This window comes from Portunus trituberculatus, chromosome 22, assembly GCF_017591435.1.
Source record: "Portunus trituberculatus isolate SZX2019 chromosome 22, ASM1759143v1, whole genome shotgun sequence".
Classification (NCBI taxonomy): domain Eukaryota; kingdom Metazoa; phylum Arthropoda; class Malacostraca; order Decapoda; family Portunidae; genus Portunus; species Portunus trituberculatus.
In genome coordinates this window covers 10,438,823-10,452,775 of record NC_059276.1, presented here as the reverse complement: position 1 = coordinate 10,452,775, position 13,953 = coordinate 10,438,823, and the positions used below count along the sequence as shown (strand labels likewise).

Genomic DNA, 13,953 nt, shown 5'->3' with positions numbered 1-13,953 from the left:
TGAACGAACAGAGAGAGAGAGAGAGAGAGAGAGAGAGAGAGATGTTTCGGTTAAACTTCACCTCCTCCTCCTACTACCCCTCCTCCTCCTCCTACTACCCCTCCTCCTCCTCCTCCTTCTCCTCCTTTCTTGGTATTATTATCTCAGCTTGTTATCTTTGTAAACACGAGTGACAGAGAGAGAGAGAGAGAGAGAGAGAGAGAGAGAGAGAGAGAGAGAGAGAGAGAGAGAGAGGTGATGATGGCTTTTCTAATACGATGATGAGTGATTAGGGAAGACTTAAAAGAGAAGAAGAGGAGGAGGAGAAGGAGGAGGAGGAGGAAGAAAAAGAAGAGGAGGAAGAAGGAGTGGAGAAGATGAAAGCAAGATGAATAATGAAGACAGATGGAAAAATAATAAAACAAGGACACACAGAGAGAGAGAGAGAGAGAGAGAGAGAGAGAGAGAGAGAGAGAGAGAGAGAGAGAGAGCGGTAATCCAGTGGGTGGGGTTTGTCTCATTTGCTTGCCATATGATACTTCGAAAGGAGGAGGAGGAGGAGGAGGAGGAAGAGGAGGAGGAGGAGGAGGAGGAGGAGGAGGAGGAGGAGGAGGAGGAGGAGCAAAAGGCAAGGAAAAGACAGTTTGGAAATGTAGCTGAAAAGAGAGAGAGAGAGAGAGAGAGAGAGAGAGAGAGAGAGAGAGAGAGAGAGACACACACACACACACACACACACACACACACACACACACTCAAAGTCATGAAAACTAGTCGTGAATACAACTTGAAAAGAATTCCACTCCGTTTACGAGGAGGAGGAAGAGGAGGAGGAGGAGGAGGAGGAGCCTTTATGAGCACTTCACGTGGTAGCCAGGTGAGAGAGAGAGAGAGAGAGAGAGAGAGAGAGAGAGAGAGAATCGAGCAAACAAAACAAGTGAAACAAAAAAGTCAAATTCTCCTTTAGTCTTTCCTTCAAAACATCAACATTTCTACATTTTCCTTCATTTTAACCCTTTCCTTCCTCCATTCCCTCCTTCTCACCCTCTCCGTCACCCTCACACCCTCACCCTCACCCTCACCCTCACCCTCTCCCTCTCTCTCGCAAGATGGCGGGGCAAAAACAAGGCGAGATGTAGCAAGAAGTAGATATAGTAAGTTTGTTTACATATTTGTACAACCATTCAAGTGCCAAGAGACTGAGGGGAAGGGGTGGTGATATAATCCTCTTTTTACCTCTCTCTCTCTCTCTCTCTCTCTCTCTCTCTCTCTCTCTCTCTCTCTCTCTCTCTCTCTCTTTCTCTCTCTCTCTCTCTCTGTAACTAAAACACCAATGAATCTTCCGTAAAAACACATTATTTTCACTTAATTTCTCCTGTCTACTCTCTCTCTCTCTCTCTCTCTCTCTCTCACTCGTTCTTTTACTCCCCTCTTCTTGTTCCCTTTTTTTTAATCCCCTTTCCTGCTCTTCCCTTAGCAAATGGAGCAGTAATGGAAGGAAAAAGTTTAAGGGATGGCCATAAAGTAAATTCAACTCCCACTGGCGAATTATAAAACATCTTGAGGTAATTTTCAGCCAATAGCGCGTCACGAGAGAGAGAGAGAGAGAGAGAGAGAGAGAGAGAGAGAGAGAGAGAGAGATTAAGACCTACCATTTCTTTGCTAAGGCCTCAGTAAAAGTATGTAAGAGAGAGAGAGAGAGAGAGAGAGAGAGAGTTTTGGTGTTGTTTTGACTTATCTGAAGGCTGTGTGTTGGTTTCGAGAGAGAGAGAGAGAGAGAGAGAGAGAGAGAGAGAGAGAGAGAGAGAGAGAGAGAGAGAGAGAGAGAGAGTGACAGTAACTTGACTGAACTACTACTACTACTACTACTACTACTACTACTATTACCACCAACACAACAACAAAACAACAACAACAACAAGCTCTTTACTCCTCTTTCTACTACCACCACCACCATCACCACCACCACCACCACCACCAGGACACTCTTAGACCACCAGTAATCCCCCTTGAAGGAGTAATCCCCTGGTGAGGTACGGTTTGCGGGGGACGGTGCAGCCTTCCTCTATATATTCCATTAAAGCCACATAAACACACCCCGAGGGACGCCTGCCACCGGGAAGCGACCTTATTAGACACAGGGCTTAGCAGGGCGACGAGATGGCGTGACGGGGACTACTCAAATATTTCTGCCAGCGTTGGTGTTTAGATTCCAGAGTATTTGTGGAGCCCTGCGTGATATTGAGGAAGTTATTAGTGGTTTGGAAGGTAAAAAGATTAAAAAGGGGAAATATTAGTAACTTTTCTCCGTCGTAATATAGATAAATAGTGAAATTATTGTTTTTATGCAGGAAAAATTATAATAATCGTTTTTTTGTGGTTTGGGATGTAAAAACGTTCGAAAAATGTAGTGATTTTTTTTATTTGATTTTTTTATAGTAATTTTCCGTCGTAACATAAGTAAATAGCTGAATGTGAAAGACTTCCAACAATATAGAGATCCGTTACTCTTCTCCGACATGATAGAAATAAACAGTGCAATAATAAACATTTTTAGTGGTTTGAGATATAAAAACTCGAAAAAATGTAGGATTTCTTACATTTCTCCTTCGTAATAAAAGTAAATAATGAAATAATACATGTTTTTAGTACTTCGGAATATAAAAAGCTTCAAAAAATGTGGAGATTAGTAAGTAAATAGTGGAATAATAAAACTAATGATGAATTTCTGTGGTTATTTACATTCGTTTATTGAGAAAAATATGTATTAGGAAAAAAATAAATAGAAATAAAGTAGTTAGGCGTTAGATAATGGGAGAGAGAGAGAGAGAGAGAGAGAGAGAGAGAGAGAGAGAGAGAGAGAGAGAGTTAAGCAGAGACACCCACGAGGAAGGGAGACGAGATGGAGGAAAGGAGGGGAGAGTGAGAGGGTGAGGGAAGGAAGGGAGGGAAAAAAGGGGAGGGAAGGGAAGTGTTAAGCCGCAGCATTTATCAGGAAGAGGAAGAACCGTTACCTCCTCTTCCTCCTCCTCCTCCTCCTCCTCCTCCTCCTCCTCCTCCCTTTTAGCAACGTGTGTGGGTACTTTTATTTTTTTCTCTCTTCAAAGTTTCATACTCTCTTCTTCCTACAACTTTTACAATCTTGCCACTCCCAGAAGTTTTTTTTTTTCCTTTCCTTATCTTTATCTAATTTGCCTCTCCCGGATTCTTTCGTTTCTTCTATTCTGTCTTCTCTTTCTCCTATATCTCTCTCTCCTCGTCTTCCTCTTCTTTCCACCTACTCTTCTTCTCTTAATCTCTCATCTATTCTTTCTTGTCTATCTCTCCTCTCCTTTTTCACACATTCTGCATGTCCGTCTCTCAATCTTTCGTCTCTTCTCTTTCTAGTTTCCCGTCTTTTCTCCTCACCTTCTTCTTTGCTTTAGAACTTCTGTCTCCCATAATGAAATTCCCACGTCCCCCAAACACACTCTGTCCCCTAAGTGCTGTTCCCAAACTCACACACACACACACACACACACACACACACACACACGGGAATAAACTCGTCTTTCCTTCCTTTCCTTCCTTTCTGCAAACCTAGCGTCAAAATTCTGATAATTATGATAGTGGTAGCAGTAGTAGTAGTAGTAGTAGTAGTAGTAGTAGTAGTAGTAGTAGTAGTAGTAGTAGTAGTGGTAGTAGTAGTAGTAGTTCCCTTGTTCAGCTTATGTCCTACAAAACAACAATAGCAACAATACAGCACCATAACCCTATATCAACCATACCATCATACCATACCAAACACCCACAAACAGCCACACACTGACCCTTCCCTTCCTTCCGTTGCAGGACACGACCAGAGCGGCAGCGGCGGCGTGGCAGGAGGCGGCGGCGGCGGAGCGACATCCACCTCTAGTTTGGATTGTCTCTCGCTTATCGTGGAGTCTATTAGCCCTTCCACCACAGGCATCATGAACAGTGTGGCTGACAAGGGGACGTAACGCTCTGGACCAGGTTAAGTGCAGCGTTGTATAGAAGAAAATGAAGAGGAGGAGGACGAGGAGGTGGGTGGAGAGGGCACTACTAAGCTATGTATCTTTGAAAATTTGCTTAAACGAATACAACAGTGACTGACAAGGGGCATTTAACCTCTCAGAAATATGGAGTCGTATAGAGAAAAGACATTACTGTGCCATACCTCTGAAAATGTGAGCAACTGACGAACAAAACAGCGGCTGACGAGGAAACTTCAGCACTACGTACACAGGGTATCGTCACTGCTTCATGTTCGGGGCAGCACCAAACAAGCCGCAAATGAGGCAGTGAAGCAAAAGCCCTCTACACAAGGCAAGGATGTAGTCGCCTTCCATTTTACAGCCATGGGAGGAAAGAAAACGAAGCTTCTAGTGACGGCAGTGAGTGAAAAAAAAGCCCGATATTCAGAGACGCTTTCCTCTCTCACCGCGACCATTTTCAAAGACCACAGATTTCTAAAGGCGAGTTCTAAAGAGTATCTATCCTATTAATAATGCAGGAAACTTGTTAATATGTCACTAGAATTACAGAAACATCCTTAAAAACCGGTGTCACTTCAACTAGAGCCCTTTGAAAACAGTGAAGGTGCGGCGCGGAAGTGTTTCAGAATATGGGGCTTAAACCTTAAATTTTTCATCAGGACTTGTGTTTAGAGGCTACAGAAATTAGTTAGGTTTTCTTAAGTGTTGCAGAATCCTTGTTAAATAATCACTACAATCCTAAAAACCCTTGAAAAAAACAGCAACGTCCATGAAAACTGTCATTGCTGTTATCTGAGGCGACGCAAAAAACAGAAAAAAGGAAAAATTATCGAGGAAGGTACAAGAACACATAACAAGTGGAGAAAAGATAAGGAAAAGAATGAAAAATGTGGTGCCGGCCTGAAAAAAGATGGGCGATGTGCAGATACACGTGAAGAGAGTGTGAGTTGTTATTGTGAGGTAATAGACACTTCTGTATGTGCCTTGTGCCTTAAAGTGGGTGCTCAGTGAGTGCTGAGGTGAGTCTCCTGCTGTGTGATGCCAAAAGACTGATATTTAGTACTTAAGGTGAAATGTTTCTAAGCGAAGGTATTACCACATCTTTTTGTTTTATTTCTCTGTTTTTCGTACTTATTCCCGTCACAGAATGAAGTGATATACGTTTCTATATTTTCGCCTCCTATCTGTTTACTTTTTTGCTCTTTACAATCACCACAATATGAAGATACAAGCTTTATTTTTCTCCCTTTCCATTAATTCACTTATCATCGTCACAGAATAAAGTGATATCCGTTTCTATACTTTCTTTTCTTTTCTTTCTATATTTTATCTTTATTTTTACCGTCACAGTATGAAGTTACACGCTTTTTTCGTCTTCCTTTACCTTATTTCACTTATCACCGTCACAAAATACAGTGATACACGCTTCCCTCTCTAAGTATTTTGTAATGTATAGGAAGGGAGAGTGGAAACGTTATTGGGAGCAACGTAATGAGGGAAAGAATTCAGACCGTCGACTCATTTCCATTCTAAGACAAGATTTTTTATTCAATTTTTTTTTTTTTTCTTGAAGTGTGTGGCGCGGTGAGTAAGGACACTGACAACAACACAGCGAGTCTCACAATGTACAAGAGGACGAGGGGAAAGAAAATATCCCTCTTTTACCTAAGTTATCTGCCAAGTTTATTATTATTAGGCAATTATAAAACCCTATACATATACTACTATTTCTTCCAGCGGTACTTACTCATATTATAAAAGGGACAATACTCAGAAATAAAAGTATTATCACAAATATCATCCAATACACACACACGAGTTTTATTTTCCATGCTACAACTTACAATTCAACAAAGGAGTCGGTGTGTGGAAACGTGTCGGGTGATGTTCATTTCATAATACCTTAACCAGAGCCTAGAGATCCATTCCCTGCTGTACACAACAATCCTTGACACGATGAACAATGTGTGTGATTTTTGTAAGTGTCAGCAGGGAAGAAGAGAATTACAAGGGCAGGATTTGCAGTTTCTAGCCTCTATGATGTGTGTAGGTTGCTGTACAATAAGATAAAAATGTCTCAGTGGTTAGTGGTTATGGATAGATATGTCAAATAGCAATGAGTGGATTAAAATATAAGATAACATTACTACTGGTGAATGAAGACTGTGGAAGGCTTTAGTGTTAGTGTTGAAGCGGCCCACAATACTAATACTCCTTCGTAACTCTCATCGTTGTTTCTGTCTTTGGAAAATAAAGTAAGGAAACATGATTATTAGTGAAAGAAGAATGCGGGGCTTCTTTTAGTGTCTTTCAGAAGCTTAGCACGTCAGCAGTTAGCAGTCAGTACTACCCTTCACGCAGGCAGATGGTGTTGGCGGAGGAGGTACAGGAGAGGTCGATCCAGCGGTGATCAGCAGCAGAACTAAGGGAGGCACAGTTGTAGGAGGTGCTGGTGGAAGGCTGGTCGTGCTTCCAGAAAGGATTGCCCATCGGAACGGCCGCTTGGTTGTGTGTGAAGACCCACTTGCCTTCCTCCGCCTGGTCCGTCGCCCCAAGCCAGTATGATTTGGCCGCTAGAGTCGCTGTAGGGGAGGAGAGAGGCTTGAGTATGGCGACTAGAGAGAGAGAGAGAGAGAGAGAGAGAGAGACTAGTACTAATGGTTCGAGTCCTCCCATTTCAGCACACACACACACACACACACACACACACACACACACACACACACACACACACCATACACACACACACACCATCACTGTGTATGAAGTCCCATATGAGCAGCAAGTCGTCGCAGTTGTCGTAAGTGAGCAGGTCCCCGCCGTGACTGTTGCAGTAGTCGATGGCCTCAGTGTATTGCTTCGCCTTGAAGGGATCCGCCAGGATACAGCGCGCGTCATCCAGGCGCTCGTATGGTTCTGGGCAGCCGTCACTCCTGTACACAAGCCCTGCCGGGAGAGCCAGAAGGGTCGAGATGCTGAATTATGTGATGGTATGTTACTATTAGTGTAATTCACTGTTAAAACTGTAGTCAATAAACATCTATTTATCTATCAGTATATTCAGAAACGCTTTGCTCTCTCACCACAACTATTTTCACGGGCAGGTTGACTTTCATAGCTCTGTAGTCACGATTGTCAGAGCAGAGTCAGCAGTGAGCTTCAAGATCAGACTAATTGATGGATCAGCTGATAGACAGACACGGACCGCGACTGTCTTATTGCAGTTTCCTGTGTTTGCTTACTATGTTATGTGATCAATGCGCCGTCCACCACCCAGAGGTAGATTGGAGTGACTTAACTTTAATACTTACCATGTGCCACAGACGCAGCAGCCGCGAGTAGGATGACCAGGGAGACTTTCATGTTGAAGGGCGCGGCGAGTTGCAGCAATAAGGATGAACGCAAGGTGAGTGCCAATATATAATAGTGATAAGTTCACGTGTTGATTTGCAGTGTGCTTTCACACCTGTTGTGTCCCACAGGTGTGTGAAGACTGCAAGGTTACACGCATGCACTTCGACACACACACACACACACACACACACACACACACACACACACACACACACAAACGACGATTTTTTTCTTTAATATCAGCTAACAACAAAACCAATATTAGGAAAAAAGAAAGATAAAAAATGCAATTTCAATAAGCAAACAAAAATGCGCACAAAAAAAAAATATCCTAGGAAAGGAAAATGATATATCAAGAAAATAACATAGAAATAAGAAACACACACACACACACACAAACACACACACACACACACACACACACACACACACACACACACACACACACACACACACACACCATCTGGTTTTCGTGAACAGTATCCCATCAGATAACTATAATGTTGCAACACCAGACACACTGATTCACCTTCACAACTTTAACTGGTATCCTCAAACACTGCATTCCCTCATCACAACTATAATTCAAAAGCCACAGGGATGATCAACCGACCTCTCAAATATTCCTCTAGTTGAAAAATGTATAAAGTTTGTTAATATTTCACTGACACCATCAAAACCACCCTTATCAACTCTTCTCATTTCAACTAAGGCCTCTTGAAAGTACTGAAGGCGTGGCAGTGTTTGAAAATATTGTACTTCGTTAATTAAGGTTCCTATATTTCCTGCTTTCATCGTGTCTATCCGTTCATGAGTAGTAGTAACATGGGTTCCAATCCTGTCTACGGTCCGAGTGTAGTTTGGGCTTCCTCACTCAGGGCAACGGTTTCCTAGCTGGTGGGCTTTGAGATAGGCGGTACCCAAAAAAGTATCTCCTTTAACCCATGAATTCCCGTGAAATGCCCACGTATAATTAAAAAAAATATATATAAATTAAATAGGTACATTTCAAGACATTTATCTCAGACTGTTGGCTAACACTACTAATCTTAAAGGGAACTGGCAATCAAGTTGGTCTTTTTATTGCCCTTGGCCAGCTTCCCCTCTTGCATAGATAAAAGTATACAATTAAACAAGTATTACAGTTTTAGTTTAGACACCCCCCTAAAATACGAATACTGCGTAAAATAGAAAACGATGTAAATTTTAAGGAGGACAAAAGAATATTTCCCACTTCCTTTGTCTGATAACAGTGACTTCAGAATGCCAGTACTATTTAGACACATCCAGACTCACTGTTCGCCACAATCGCATTTCTACCACACCTCACCACCACCACTGGCTATTGAAAAGAGGTCAAAATAGTAGTAGTAGTAGTAGTAGTAGTAGTAGTAGTAGTAGTAGTAGTAGTAGTAGAAGTAGCAGTTGTTCTTGTTTTTGTAATAGTAGCTGTAGTTATTGTTGCAATAGTAATAGTAGTAGTAGTAGTAGTAGTAGTAGTAGTAGTAGTAGTAGTAGTAGAGAGAGAGAGAGAGAGAGAGAGAGAGAGAGAGAGAGAGAGAGAGAGAGAGAGAGAGACACTTGTTAATGATCTCACCTACTCGTTTATTGACTAAACTAACTAATTCAGTACATATATAGATCTCTCTCTCTCTCTCTCTATATATATATATATATATATATATATATATATATATATATATATATATATATATATATATATATATATATATATATATATATATATATATATATATATATATATATATATATATATATATATATATATAATAGGAAAAGAAAAGAAGAAACACACAAAAGGAAAGACAAGAAAAAAAGAAAAAAAAGAAAAAATAGAAACGAAAGGAAAAAAAATGAGAAAAAGAAAAAACAAGATAATCAAAACAAAATGTCGAAAAATTGAATAAGATACTCAGGAAAATGTTGATAGTGGTTCAGGATTCCCTCAGTCTTGTTACGAACAGCATAAAAGGAGGACGCAACTGTTCTCTATCTCTCTCTTTCTCTACACTCACACTCACACACCTTGACTCCCTCACCTTTTAGGACTGATGAGGGAGTGACTAGTGTGCTGACAAGTGTGACGAGTGTGAATTTGGCATTTACTATTATTACTGTGGTGATATTTGGTGATATTCGTGTTATATTGATTATGTTTTGGAGGTGTGGTGAAGAAAAAGTGTTATTCTACCAATATTGTTAGATAAAGTGGCTTAATTGTTCAAAGCGAGAGAAAGAGAGAGAAAGAGAGAGAGAGTGAGAGTAGTGATAAGTGTGAAACTATTTACTGTAATTCAAGATCATCCGTGAACGAAATGCCAGCAGAAAAGATGATCAGGAAATTATATTGTGGTGAGTCTATCGTTTTTTTCCTCTATTCCTCCCTCTATCTCTCTCTCCTGTGGTATTAGTAATAAAAGAGTTTCCGGAAATGTAAATCCATCACTCACTCACCCACTCTCTCACTCACTCACACACTTTCTCACTCACTCACTCGCTCGCTCACTCAAACAGTCAAAAACTCGTGGTAAAAATGCGTCCTAGTTTTGAAGGAGTTAAATGATCTCAGGAAAGAAGAAAGTAAAAAAAATAATAAGAAAAAGCAGAGAAATAACTCTTATGATGATTCCTGTACTATACTCACTCACTCAAGCAGTCAATACATACGTAAACAAACAGATAAACAAGAAAACCACTCAACCAAACAACTCAGTCATTGAATCAACGCAAACAAAGAAACAAGCCATGTATAGAGCTGTCTACACACACAGTCTTCAGGCAAACTCTAAAATTGACAAAAAAAAAAAAAAAAGGAAAGAAAAGAAAAATTATACCATCTTCGGAGTCCCCTTCAAACTACCTATTCAACCCCTTCAATACCTATTCAGTATCTATCTAACCATTTCAGAACCTTTTAAGTATCTATTTACCTTCTTCAGTACCACGAGGTGTTTTCATACTTATTATGTTTACTATCTGGTGATTTTATACAGCTTCAGAAACTTATGTGGGGGATTCAAATAGTAAAGATTCTAGCCATTGATTTTTTGACCTCCATAGATCCTTCCTAATGTCAATAAAATCCTCTAATGGTACCCAAAACTCAAGGTAAAAATGCGTCTCCGTACTGAAGAGGTTAACTTTTCCTAGAGACCATTACCGCAGTTGGTCTTCTCATATATATATATATATATATATATATATATATATATATATATATATATATATATATATATATATATATATATATATATATATATATATATATATATATATATATACATTATTTTATTTTTCATTTTTGCCCTTTGCCGGATTTCCCTCTTACATAAAAAAAAAAAAAGTAGGAAAAATATCAGAAACTTGAAAGCATGACTGGTTACATTAATTTTGTTCCAGGGTCGAGATGCGCAGCGGCTGTACGGTTGGTGGTGAGTGTCGTGGTGGTGGGGATGGCGGTCCTCGCCCTGTACCACCAGCACGCCCCTACCAGAGCCCCTACCAGCGCCATCAAGGTCAAGTCCACACCTCTAAGCCTCACCACTCATCAGGTGCGGTTTCATTTCTCATTGTTTTCTTGCGTTCTTCTTCTTTTCTGTTCTTCTTTACTCCTTTCTTAGTTTATTATCATGGTATTTTTTTTATTTTACATTATGTTCTCTATTCTTCTTTTTTGTTCTTTTTTCATTGTTTTACTTCATTATCATAATAACCTTTTATTTTTACATAATTTCCTTCATTTAAATTTTTTGTTCTCATTTACTCCTTTTTTTACTTCATTGTCATTGTGAAAATTTTATTTTACATTATTTGCTTCATTCTTATTATTTTGTTATCATTTGCTCCTTTTTTCTTTGACCCATACTATACGAGCGTTTACAACGCAACAGGTCTGACGCAACGTTAACGCTAATGAAAATAATCAACATTAATGAATGGAAAGCAAATTTTCAGTCTATACAAGCGTTTGTAGCGCTTGGGTAGTCGGCGTTGATCGTACGTCCGGCGCTGCTAGAGAATCTGAAGGCGTTGGTGGCGCAACGTTTTCAGCGCTTGTCATACTATACTGTACATTTCACGGCAGTTCTGCCGCGGCGTAGATTAGTAGTGACATTGATTTAGTATATTATTACTCACCTCAATGTAATAACGAGTCTCTCGGCAGGAAGAATACTTTTCTTCATAACTGTATCATTTTTCCTTATTTTCTCGCATACTAAACACAGAAGTTCATCAAATGATGTCACTGACATTCTGTAATACTGAAAAACTTGTCGGGATACATTCTATGCTTTTCAAACATTATGTAGAACTGTCCTGTTGATAGGCGATTGGCTAAAACGGGATTAGTACCCCAACGTCTTTTTTTTTTCTTTCATGGTGTTCATGCCACTCTTGCAAAAGATGAAGCGCCAAAATACATCCTGTTTGCACGACATCCATCTTGTACTATGTCCCAAGCAGTAGTGCTCAGAAAACGACATACATAGCACGAATAGAGCTTCCGCGGTCTCTAAAACACCGCGCTTTCAACACCCCGTCTAGATTAAGATAAAATACAGGGAGGCGTTAGCAGCACAGACGCGGCGTTTTAGACGCTCGTATAGTATGGGTCTTACTCCCTTATCATCACTACCGGATTAAGACCTCAGAACAGGATCTACTGAGAGTTTACTGATTGTCTACTGAGGCTCTACATCATGTCTCTCTGTCCAGATCTACTTGCCAGAGTTCCCGAACATGACAAGACCAGACCAGCCAGCGGACATTCCCACACGATTCCTGCTGGAGGAGGCCACAGCTTGCCACAGGATCAAAGACGTGGAGTTGGTGGCGTATGTGCACTCCGCCATTAGTAGAGTGGAGCACAGACGGGAGACGAGGCGAACGTGGGCTAACTCTACCGCCCTCAGAATGGTGGTAATGTTCATGGTGGGCCGCTCCAAGAACAGACACGAGCAGGAATTGATTGAGAGGGAGAGCTTCGTCCATCACGATATAGTGCAAGTGAGTCTGTGCTTCTTTGGGTCCTCAGGCACGTGGGGCAGGTTCAGTAGTGGGACACATTTTTTACCTTGAGTTTTTTTGTATGATAAGACGATTTTATTCATATTAGGAAGATTAATGGCGAAAGGCTTCACTACTTCAATCCCAACATAGGTTTCTGAAGCTGTAAAAAATCACCAAATGGTAAGCAAAATAAATATGGAAACACACTGTACTAACTTCTTTCTTTTCTCCAACACGCAGGGTGACTATGCCGACTACTACCGCCTGCTGAGTTACAAGGCGCTCTCTTCCCTGTACTGGATCACCAAGCACTGCGCCCACGTGCCCTGGACCGTCCATGCTGACGACGACATTCTCATAGACACCTTCCGCCTTCGGCAGTTCATCCAGGGACAAAACGGGAGCAAGGACAGAGATAAACTCCACTGCAGGAAACTCGTGAAGCAGCCAGTAAAGAGAAAAGGGAAATGGAGCGTATCGCCCAGTGAATTAGCACTCAAGCACTACCCTCCATATTGCGAAGGGTTCTTCTGGCTGCTCCCTACTACACAGGTGTCTATACTCCTGCAAGCGTCCGCCCATGTTAAGTTTATGTGGGTGGACGATGCTTATGTCACAGGATTCATGGCCATCAAAGCTAACATCTCCATTCATGACATCAAGAACCTTAAAGGTGGAGCCACCATGGCCTCAGCGCAGGTGGGTACCAACATGGTCTGGGTGCATCTAAAGAAAAGATCGTTGCAGTGGCCTCGTATATTACACCACTATCGCGTCTCCGGGTCACCGTAGCCACACTTCACACATGGACGGTTACCGAGTGTTATTGATTCCTTTGATAGGGTAACAGTCGAGGTGTGTGTGTCGGTGGATGACTTGAGCGTGGAATGATGCGTTGATCTCTGGAAAGCAGCCTTGTATTATGCTGTTTTGGTGGAGAATCAACTTTTTCATTCTATCTTTTGTAAGTGAGTACGTTTCCTAGGAAATGTATAAGGAACTTGAAGAAAATCAATCATATCTTTTCGAAGTGATGTGAAAGTTTCTTGTGAAGTGAGTAAAGTGAAAGAAACAATTTGAATTAACAATCAGCTCTCGTAAGAAGTTCAAGCATTTCCTGCAATCTTACAAAAGAAAATGGAAAAAAAATTGTTTCTAGGTATATACTTTATGTGGGACTGAGAGATTACGCTATAAAAAACATGACCTTGTCATTCACAATGACATATTCAGTTATACTTCTGCATGTTAAAAGCCAGTGAAGTGTGTGTGAAGAGAGAGAGAGAGAGAGAGAGAGAGAGAGAGAGAGAGAGAGAGAGAGAGAGAGAGAGAGAGAGAGAGACTCATAAAACATTTCATGCACTTCATGGAATAATGAAGTCAAATTGCAGCCACAAAGATGTAGCCATCTCTCATATGGTGTTACTCGCATTTCCACTTGACGCCTTGCATTTGTCACAAGAATTCAGTGTTGGTGTTCTGTATTACTGAACATGTAAGATTTTTATTCTCTTTTTATTCCAGATTTAGTGTGACGTGTTTTGTTCGTCCAGTATGAAATAAATCGATGAGGTTTAACAAGCTTTTCATATAC

At 40.8% G+C, this 13,953-nt stretch overlaps 3 protein-coding genes across 4 annotated transcripts in view; 2 read left to right on the top strand and 1 right to left on the bottom strand.

The window, feature by feature from the left end:
• The window catches only part of LOC123507446 (transcription factor SUM-1-like), a 31,146-nt gene extending 25,361 nt beyond the window's left edge, over nucleotides 1–5,785 (top strand). Inside the window, exon 4 of the mRNA XM_045260322.1 lies at nucleotides 3,808–5,785. Within this exon, the coding sequence (XP_045116257.1) occupies nucleotides 3,808–3,959 (152 nt within the window). The 3' untranslated portion in view covers nucleotides 3,960–5,785. The remainder of the gene's footprint in view (nucleotides 1–3,807) is intronic.
• LOC123507447 (C-type lectin domain family 3 member A-like) lies at nucleotides 5,770–7,420 on the bottom strand. Of its 2 annotated transcripts, none has more exons than XM_045260323.1 (3): nucleotides 7,286–7,420; nucleotides 6,726–6,920; nucleotides 5,770–6,556 (listed from the first exon to the last, which is right to left on the bottom strand). In XM_045260323.1, the coding sequence occupies exons 1-3, from the start codon at nucleotides 7,335–7,337 to the stop codon at nucleotides 6,321–6,323; spliced, it is 483 nt and encodes a 160-aa protein (XP_045116258.1). In that variant the 5' UTR covers nucleotides 7,338–7,420; the 3' UTR covers nucleotides 5,770–6,320. The 2 variants fall into 2 exon arrangements, with proteins under 2 accessions (XP_045116258.1, XP_045116259.1); XM_045260324.1 differs by having other exon boundaries at nucleotides 6,726–6,925; nucleotides 7,287–7,386.
• A 1,873-nt stretch (nucleotides 7,421–9,293) lies between these two features.
• LOC123507445 (beta-1,3-galactosyltransferase 5-like) lies at nucleotides 9,294–13,937 on the top strand. The gene is made up of 4 exons (XM_045260321.1): nucleotides 9,294–9,701; nucleotides 10,749–10,900; nucleotides 12,066–12,356; nucleotides 12,600–13,937. Exons 1-4 carry the CDS (start codon nucleotides 9,665–9,667, stop codon nucleotides 13,149–13,151), a joined length of 1,032 nt encoding a protein of 343 aa, XP_045116256.1. The 5' UTR covers nucleotides 9,294–9,664; the 3' UTR covers nucleotides 13,152–13,937.
• Nucleotides 13,938–13,953: the final 16 nt, after the last annotated feature.